This window comes from Nerophis ophidion, linkage group LG01 (genome assembly GCF_033978795.1).
Source record: "Nerophis ophidion isolate RoL-2023_Sa linkage group LG01, RoL_Noph_v1.0, whole genome shotgun sequence".
Taxonomy (NCBI): domain Eukaryota; kingdom Metazoa; phylum Chordata; class Actinopteri; order Syngnathiformes; family Syngnathidae; genus Nerophis; species Nerophis ophidion.
This window is the reverse complement of record NC_084611.1, coordinates 48,592,252-48,602,817: the sequence shown is the minus strand read 5'-3', so window position 1 is coordinate 48,602,817 and position 10,566 is coordinate 48,592,252. Positions and strand designations below refer to the sequence as shown.

The 10,566-nt window shown below is 37.1% G+C and overlaps 1 protein-coding gene across 7 annotated transcripts in view; it reads left to right on the top strand.

Annotated features, from left to right (window-relative positions):
- Positions 1-10,566, top strand: part of kdm4c (lysine (K)-specific demethylase 4C) — a 70,360-nt gene that overhangs the window by 16,253 nt on the left and 43,541 nt on the right. For all 7 annotated transcript variants that reach the window (XM_061905534.1, XM_061905551.1, XM_061905516.1 and 4 more), the window contains exons 6-9: positions 3,285-3,334; positions 4,510-4,613; positions 4,811-4,948; positions 8,555-8,748. In XM_061905534.1, coding sequence (XP_061761518.1) covers positions 3,285-3,334; positions 4,510-4,613; positions 4,811-4,948; positions 8,555-8,748 — 486 coding nt within the window. The remainder of the gene's footprint in view (positions 1-3,284; positions 3,335-4,509; positions 4,614-4,810; positions 4,949-8,554; positions 8,749-10,566) is intronic.

The following is a 10,566-nucleotide window of genomic DNA, read 5'->3' as shown; positions in this document are numbered from 1 at the left end:
ACGCCGCATTGATGCAGTAATCCGTGCAAAAGGATTCCCAACCAATTACTGAGTGCATTAATTGACATTTTCAAATGTTTGATTTTGTTTTGCTGTTATAAATCTTTTTTTTTACTTGGTCTGAGGAAATATTCAATTTTTTTTAGATAGGTTTTTTTTTATTTTTCTTAAGCTGTATGACATAATCAGCAAGATTAAAATGATAAAAGGCTTGCAATATTTCAGTTGATGTGTAATGAATCCAGAATGCATGACATTTTCATGTTTTTAGTTGCATTACAGAAAATAAAGGACTATCACAATATTCAAATTTTCTGAACCAGTCCTGTGTGTGTGTGTGTGTGTATATATATATATATAAAAATACTGTATATAGTGTATACATATGTATGTATATATATATATATATATATATATATATATATATGTGTATATATATTGTGTATACATATATGTATATTACATATATATATATATATATGTATGTATACACTATATACAGTATTTATATATATATATATATATATATATATATTATACAGTGGGGCAAAAAAGTATTTAGTCAGCCACCGATTGTGCAAGTTCTCCCACTTAAAATGATGACAGAGGTCTGTAATTTACATCATAGGTACACTTCAACTGTGTGGGACAGAATGTGAAAAAAATATCCAGGAATTCACATTGTAGGAATTTTTAAGAATTTATTTGTATATTATGGTGGAAAATAAGTATTTGGTCAACCATTCAAAGCTCTCACTGATGGAAGGAGGTTTTGGCTCAAAATCTCACGATACATGGCCCCATTCATTCTTTCCTTAACACGGATCAATCGTCCTGTCCCCTTAGCAGAAAAACAGCCCAAAGCATGATGTTTCCACCCACATGCTTCACAGTAGGTGTGGTGTTCTTGGGATGCAACTCAGTATTCTTCTTCCTCCAAACACGACGAGTTGAGATTATACCAAAAAATTCTAATTTGGTTTCATCTGACCACATGACATTCTCCCAATCTTCTGCTGTATCATCCATGTATCCATTTTGGTATAAACTCAACTCGTCGTGTTTGGAGGAAGAAGAATACTGAGTTGCATCCCAAGAACACCAAACCTACTGTGAAGCATGGGGGTGGAAACATCATGCTTTGGGGCTGTTTTTCTGCTAAGGGGACAGGACGACTGATCCGTGTTAAGGAAAGAATGAATGGGGCCATGTATCGTGAGATTTTGAGCCAATACCTCCCTCCATCAGAGCTTTGAATGGTTGACCAAATACTTATTTTCCACCATAATTTCCAGATACATTCTTTGAAATTCCTACAATATGAATTCCTGGATTTTATTTTTCACATTCTGCCTCTCACAGTGGAAGTGATGATGAAAATTACAGACCTCTGTCATCATTTTAAGTGGGAGAACTTGCACAATCGGTGGCTGACTAAATACTTTTTTGCCCCACTGTATGTATGTATGTATGTATATATATATATATATATATATATATATATATATATATAATCTAGTGCAGGTGTGCCCACACTTTTTCTGCAGGCGAGCTACTTTTCAATTGACCAACTCGAGGGGATCTACCTCATTTATGTATATAATTTATATTTATTTATGTATGAAAAAGACATTTTTGTAAACAAGTTAAATGTGTTTAATGATAATACAAGCATGTGTAACACATATAGATGTCTTTCTTTCACAAAGACAAGAATATAAGTTGGTGTATTACCTGATTCTGATGACTTGCATTGATTGGAATCAGACAATAATGATGATAACGCCCACATTTTGAAATGTAGGAGAAAAAAAGTTGTCCTTTCTGTACAATACCACATGAAAGTGGTTGGTTTTTGGCATCTAATTCATCCAGCTTCCATACACTTTACAAGAAAAACATTGGCGGCAAATTCTGTAGCTTGGTTGATTGACATTCACGGCACCCGACGGTCTTATGAGTTGACGCTGGCTGCTGCCAGTTCATTATTATGAAAAAATGACAGAGAGGAAGGCGAGAAACACTTTTTATTTCAACAGACATTCGCGCCGTCCCTTCCGTCAAAACTCTAAAGGCCGCCTGCACATATCCTATCTTCACAATAAAAGCCCTGCTTCATGCTGCCTGCGCTAACAAAATAAGAGTCTCGGAAAGCTGGCGTGCACAAGTGATGTGCACGCCAGCTTTCTGAGGGATCGCTTGTGCACGCCAGTTTTCCGAGACTCTGTATTTAGTTAGCGCAGGCAGCATGAAGCAGGGCTTTTATTGTGAAGATAGGAAATGTGCAGTCGGCCTTTAGAGTTTTGACGGAAGGTACGGCGCGAGAGTCTGTTGAAATAAAAAGTGTTTCTTGCCTTCCTCTCGGTCATATTTTAATAATAATGATCTTGCAGCAGCCAGCGTCATCTCACAATACCCTCCGGTACCGTGAATGTCATTTAAGTGACGTCTTGGTGAAGATTGATGATCATCAGGCGTGCTAATTTTTAGGTCTATTTTTTTTAAAAGCCTGGCTCGAGATCGACTGACACACCCCCCGCGGTCGACTGGTAGCTCGCGATTGACGTAATGGGCACCCCTGATCTAGTGTATACACATATATATAGTGTATACACACATATATGTATAATCTCTGGAACGGTCTACTTCCCCCTTCTTCGGCTTCTTTTAAGACCCTTCTTAAAACCGATTTTTACTGCTTTAAGTTATATCTTTTAGTCTCTCTGTGTTTACCTGTTTGCCCTTTGTTTTTCAACTGTGGTTGTTTTTAAAGGGCATTATAAACACATTATATATATATATATATTTATATGTATATATACATATATGTATATGTATATGTATGTATGTATATACATATATATATGTATATACATATATATACACACATATATATATGTATATATATATATATGTATATGTATATATATATATATATATATATATATATATATATATATATATATATGTGTATGTATTTGTATTAATATATCTCCATCCATTCTCTAATGGTGCCTATCCCACACATTTTAAAGTGTACCTTCATAGCTGAAAAGATGTTCCTCTATCGTGTGTCCTCACTGGGTTAGGGTTAGGCTAACCCTAACACATGACATCATACAACAAAGCAGGATGAAGTACATTAATTCTTCCTGCATGTAGTCATTGACTACCACTAGATAGCAGTGTTGACCTAGCTAAGTCTTTGCACTGCTTGCGCACATACACACTGTAGCCTATTAAGAGGGCTTTAAATGAGGCCTAACGTGTCTTTTGTCCACCAGGTATGCCATCCCCCCAGAGCATGGGAAAAGACTGGAACGTCTGGCTACTGGTACGTTTGCATTTGTGTTGGGTGGTCTTTGGAAAGGAAGGGACGGGGGAGGGGGGACCTATTGCGGAACAGTCTATATATACCCCTACTTAAGGACGGGTACCGTTCACATTTGAACCCAGGTACCTGGGATTTGATACTGGTACTCCACTCTACTCATTTCTGTTACTTTTGTTAATAGATGATATTGCTTAATAATGAATTGTATTTTTTTATTGTGACATTTAAAAAGGGGCAGTTTATGTTCCATTCATATATATATATATATATATATATATATATATATATATATATACATATATATATATATATATATATATATATATATATATATACATATATATATGTGTGTGTGTATGTATGTATATATATGTATATATATATACATATATATATGTACGTATGTATATATATGTATATATATACATGAATATATGTATGTATATATATGTATGTATATATATACATATATACATGTATATATATATATATACATTTATATATGTAAACATATATATAAGTATATATGTATATCTGTATGTACGGTATATATAAATAAGTGAATATCTTTTTGCGTATGAGTATATATGTATACATATGTTTGTGTGTGTGCATATATGTATACACATTTGTTTTCTTTATTTTCATGACTATTTACATTGTAGATTACATTTCTGAGTCCTATTTGCAAGTATTATAGTAAACCTTGCATATAGTTGCAACTCCATGACAGTAGATGGCAGTAGTGTATGGACTAAGCCGAATGAACAGGCCAAACTTATGTTGCGCCCTACAAAGTGAGTTTTGTACTTATTACACACTTGCTAATGGATTGTGACGTGCATCCACGTCGCAGTATTCATCACCAAACTTGGAGGTGTTGAAATGGCCCTTTTAAAATTGCTAATGCTAATCAGTAGCATGTGTATGGCACAGCCAATGTGAACTAGCATGGAGCTAGCACGTTTTGGAAGAGTGGAGCCTTGTTTTATGTTGAAGCGTCGCTTTTTGGGCGGTGGAAGATTGCATGCAACATTGCCTCTCTGAGTGCTGTTTGAGCGGTTGTTTCCTCGCCAGGTGTTTAGTAAAGTAAAGTAAAACTGACTGTAGACAATTTCAGTTTGAAGTAATTAAGCATACTTTGTGTTGAATTCTCCTTTTGTGTGTTTTATCAGGGTTCTTCCCGAATAGCTTCAAGGGATGTGAGGCTTTCCTCCGTCACAAGATGACTCTCATTTCTCCCTCCGTGCTGAAAAAGTACGGCATTCCCTTTGATAAGGTTAGCCTTTCACCTCTTTTTTTTTTAAATGTTTTTTTTTTGACTTTGTGCTCCTCTTTTTGCCATTCAAATTCCTCCAATGTATGAACTTGGCTTTGGCTTACTGTGACAGGATGCAGCAAAGGCTCATTTTCCTTTCCCATTTGTCACCAAAAAGCTGGGTTTTCTTCCCTCCCTCTTGTCTGGCACACTTGCAGATGACGCAGGAGGCGGGAGAGTTCATGGTCACCTTTCCCTACGGCTACCATGCGGGCTTCAACCACGGCTTCAACTGTGCCGAGTCCACAAACTTTGCAACTCTGCGCTGGATAGACTACGGCAAAAATGCCACACAGGTATCAGTCTGCTGTTTCATGCTTCATCTTTTCCTAAATTTTCTTAACATAACTGGGGGTGTTTTTTTTTTTTTACTCAACTGCAGATAGGGCTAGGCATCCAGTATGAGTTGAATGTTATTTTTTAATAATTTATTTGGGCATATTTTATGGTCATTAATCAAGAAAATGTGCTATTCCAGTAAAAAACTGAATATTTTCTTCTAACCAGTTATTTATGTTTTATTTGGCACTGCTAACACTTTACACCAGGGGTATAGGGACAGCGTGGGGCTGTTGGGAGAGTGCAACCTGAGGGTTTTTGGTTTGATCCCCAGCTTCCACCAACCTCGTCACGTTCGTTGCGTCTTTGAGCAAGACACTTCACCCTTGCTCCTAATGGGTCGTTGCCAGGTTTAAACACCGAACTATCTATTTACCATGAATTGATTAACGTGGACCCCGACTTAAACAAGTTGAAAAACTTATTCGGGTGTTACCATTTAGTGGTCATTTGTACGTAGTATGTGCAATCTACTAATAAAAGTTTCAATCAATCAATCAATCAATCAATCAAAATCTATTAAAGGAGACAAGAAGCAAGGAGTCAGGCAGAGTCAGAGTTCAATTTAGCTCATGAGGAGAACGCATGGAGCTGCACAGATCCTACGCTCTGAGGTACAGCTCCCGTGCTCCTTTATTTATTCAGGAGTTCCCGAGTTAACATCACCGAGGCTGCCTCCAAAGGGAGTGGTCACACATATCATGCAAAGCAGCTCCAGTATGCACAATCCGTGACGTAATGTGCTGGGGCTTATGATTTCGTCTTGTCTCTTCTTCGTCTGCCTGCTGTCGTCTTATATTCGTTGAGGTACTGTTAGCGGGCTAAAACAAAGATAAGATCTGCCTCGAGGCCACCCCTCAAATGCCGTGGAAGATTACAAGTTGTGTGCCCTTGCACAGATAGAAAAGTACAACTTGAGCACAATAGATAATAATTATAGCAACGGCCTTTAGGCATAAGAGTTGTGAGATAACTTACAGGGTAGATAGTTATTCTAACAGTCGTGGTTAGCATCTTGTATGGCAGCTCCCGCCATCAGTGTGTGAATGGGTGAATGTGGAAACAGTGTCAAAGTGCTTTGAGTACGTTTAAAGGTAAAAAGCGCTATACAAGTATAACCCATTTATTGTTTATCACATGAAACTCGTTTTTATTAAAGGCCACATTGGAGTTATGGCTCTATATATGAATGTCAAAGATTCGCCTCACGGTAAGGTTCCTCAATTGCCTGTCCATTGGATATTACCGTACTCTACGGACTAGAGGGCGCACCGGTTTGTTTTTCCACATATTAGCAGCACCGGACTATAAGCCGCAGATATATACTTTGTGAATTTTTTTTTATTAAGGTGGAAGAGATTTTAGTAATATTTTGATTTAGCTAAGGTAAGCATGCGTTTATAAGTTATTAAACTATCACTCAATGCTTGATGGTGCACCTCAAGTTTAGTCGTGCGCCATTTGCGTTCCAGCTTTCTACATGATAGTTTCTGAGCTCTAGTTTCTTCTGTAAACCACGGGGTATGCTTTTTTGGAGCCTTTTTTAACTTTAGCGGTGCTATGTTATCAATGGTTTCGCGCAGAGCGTTGTTAAAGTTCTTAGTGAGGTTATCAATAGAGCTCACATACTTTGGGAATGGGGCCATTACCGAGGGCAGTAGGTCAGCAAGAGTTGTCGTTGTGGCCGTATTAATGTTGCGGCTGCTATAGCAGTTATTATTATTATTAGTTTGACGAACATGCATCTGAACCTCGAATTTTATAAGGTAATGACAATATTTTAATATACGGGAGTGTCGTAACTTTGGAAACGGTGATACCCCTGACAAGCACTAGGTCTATCGTATTACCGTTGCAATGCATGGGTTGATTTATTATTTGTGTAAGACCACAGCTATCAATTATAGTCTGGAGCGCTACGCACGGTGGGTCTGATGGGGTATTCATATGGATATTTAAAGTCCTCCATTATAATTATATTATCGACGTGCGTCACTAGATCAGCAACAAACTCTGAGAATTAATTGATAAAGTCCGAATAGGGCCCTGGGGGGCGGTAGATAACAGCCAGGTATAGAGGCAGCGGTGTGACAGACCTCATAGTAAGCACCTCAAACGATTTATATTTATTATTTATGTTAGGACTAAGGTTAAAGATTTCTTTGTATATTAGTGCGACCTCCCCACCCCTTTTAAGGGGACGGGCAATATGCGCATATGTATAGTTAGGAGGAGATTACTCATTTAGCGCAAAAAAGTCGAATACATACGAGTAGAAATGCTATGGACGAGTAGAAATGCTATGGACGGCTACAAGTCCGAATGGCACTTGTACTTCCGGTTGAAAGCTCAGTCTAAACATTAGGGCAATGCAGCACCTACAGTGTGAGAACTCGGTAAAAGATGGCCCCTTAACGCAAATAATAACACACCTTTTCAGTGTTTTTGCTTGTTTTTAAAAAAAAAAAAAAAACTACCGAATTTTTCGGAATGCCGAAAACGCATAATAAAGAAGGAACAAAAAAACATATGTAAGTCGCACTGGAGTATAAGTCACATTTTTGGGGGAAATTTATTTGATAAAACCCAACACCAAGAATAGAAATTTGAAAGGCAATTTAAAATAAATAAAGAATAGTGAACAACAGGCTGAATAAATGTACAATATATGACGCATAAATAACCAACTGAGAAGGTGCCTGGTATGTTAATGTAACATATTATGGTAAGAGTCATTCAAATAACTAACATATAGAACATGCTATACGTTTACCAATCAATCTGTCACTCCTAATCGATAAATCCCATGAAATCTTATACGTCTAGTCTCTTACGTGAATGCGCTAAATAATATTACTTGATATTTTACGGTAATGTGTTAATATTTTCACACATAAATCGTTTACTGAGTTTAAGTCGCACCCCTGGCCAAACTATGAAAGAAAACTGCGACTTATAGTCCGAAAAATATGGTATTTGCATTATGACCATCAGCGAAGAAAACTCAATTAATTTTCAGCAGAATTTTATAAACCGCAGGGTTCAAAGTGTATCAAAAAAGTTGCGGCTTATGGTCCGGGATTTACTGGATTTTTTTTTATTTTAATTTTTTACATTTACTGTTTAAAAAAAGACTATAAATTTTACAAAAAGAAAGTTTAGTTTCCAGAATTGCACCGTGATTTTTGCAGAAAGCTTTTCTAAATTGGAAAAAAATTATGTTTTCACAATAAAATTATGGCCTTTTCATTGTAAAAACATACGGTTGTTTTTTCAGTGTATTACTCTAAATGGAAAAAACAAAACCACATTTTTTTTAACGGTTAGACTATAAAATGATAATATAAAATATATTGCCATTTTCAATGTACAATTTTATGGATGATTAAATAAATTATTTTGAGGTATTTATTTTTATTTGAACAAAAATAATTTTGCATGTAAGTTTAAAATATTTTTTTTCCAGTCAAAATGGAGGTAGATATGTTGTGCTTTATTGACGCCTATTATTTGCAGGCCAGGTCAAAAGATGCCTTGAGTTTGACACCTTCCTTCCCTCGCAGTGCACTTGCAGTAAGGACATGGTGAAAATATCCATGGAGCCATTTGTCAAGCGCTTTCAGCCTGACCGCTATGGCATCTGGATGCTGGGCAAAGACCCCACGGCCATTGACCACACGCTCGCCACTCCCAGTACCACACCTGAGCTGCAGAGCTGGTTGCAGAGGCGCTGCAGGACAAAGTCCTCCAATAAGAGGTATTGTGTTATTCTCTTTATTTATTGCCTCTATGATATTGATAGTAGGTCATATTTGGACAGGTGACACTAGGATTCAACAGATTTACCCATCGATTGTATATCACGTGCCTCTCTTTATAGCATGACATGACACAGACATGGCAGGGGGAGACCTTTGGATGTTGCTTCACAGCACACTTAAATAAGATGGACTTGTTTATCCCGCAGTGGTCAAATGATGTGGTGCAGTGCAGACACACACAGTCCACAAGAAAATAAGGTCAAAAAGTCATGAAATGAGGAGGGAAAACAAAGAACATAAAAAACTTTGAAAGAGCACAGAGGTGCCACATCTACATACAGCTACACAAGTAAAACACAATAAATAATGCCTATCCAAACACCACGCGCTAAACAGTGTGTGCTAAAACAACAACTAACATAGTATGAGTGGGTGTGTTGTTTGAGATCTAGTAAGACTGCGTGTGCAATTGAAATCAATCAATCAATCAATCAATCCACTTTATTTATATAGCACATTTAAACAACAATAATGTTTCCAAAGTGCTGCACAGCCATGTTAAAAACAATATTAAAAACAATATTATACTCCACCAATGACTGAATAAAAACAAAAAATAAATAAATATAAAACCAATATAATAACAATATAAAAATAAATAAGATTAAAAACAATTTTAAAGGGTAAAATCAATTAAAACAGTAAAATAAAAATCAAAGTGTATGAAAAAAACACAGAGGACAACAGAGGACCATACAACTCACGTAATGTTGAAAGCCAAAGAGTAAAAGTGGGTCTTAAGACGAGACTTAAAACATTCCACTGTGGAAGCAGTTTGAACATGGAGAGGCAGAGTGTTCCATAGTTTAGGGCCGACCACAGAGAAGGCCCTGTCTCCCCTGGTCTTAAGTCTGGTCTTGGGCACCACGAGCTGGAACTGGCTCTCGGACCTCAGAGCGCGCGCAGGAGTGTAAAATTGGATGAGGTCCGAGATATACTGAGGTGCCAGTCCATGTAAAGATGTAAAAACAAACAGCAATGATTTAAAATCAATTCTAAAATGAACAGGGAGCCAGTGCAAACTCTGAAGAATTGGGGTTATATGCTGGCGTTTCCTGGCCCCTGTTAAAAGTCGTTCTGCTGCGTTCTGGACTAACTGCAATCGGGAGAGAGCTTTTTGGCTAATGCCAGCATAAAGTGCATTGCAGTAGTCCAGGCGACTTGAAATAAAAGCATGCACGACTTGTTCAAAAAGGTTAAAAGATAAAAACGGTTTTACCTTTACTAAAAGACGAATATGATAAAAACACGATTTTAAAACGCCAAAGTGGTGCAGAACCCTTTATAGGGTGGTCCCCATACCAATATTTTGGTACCGGTACCAAAATGTATTTTCATACTTTTCTAACTAAAGGGGACCAAAAAAAATGTCATTATTCTCTTTATTCTAACAAAACATGTTAGAATTAAAGCTGCAAGCAGTGATAGATGGGACCGAGTATATATGGAAGTGGCGGAGGAGAAGGAAGTCTGGGCTTCCCAGATATAAGTTAGAACAACACACTACTTTGTATTATATTGTAGTTTTTACCTTGCATAACGTGTCTACTGACAGATATAAGTTAGACTATACACTACTTTTTATTAGAAATGTTGTTGTTTTTACCTTCCATAATGTATCTACTGACAGATATAAGTTAGAAAAACCCGATGCTAACCGCCCATTGAAAATACATGGGTACAACTAGTAGCTACTATTAGCAAACAGACCTACCAACTCGGCGCATAAAAAGTACAGATGGCCTTACAACACC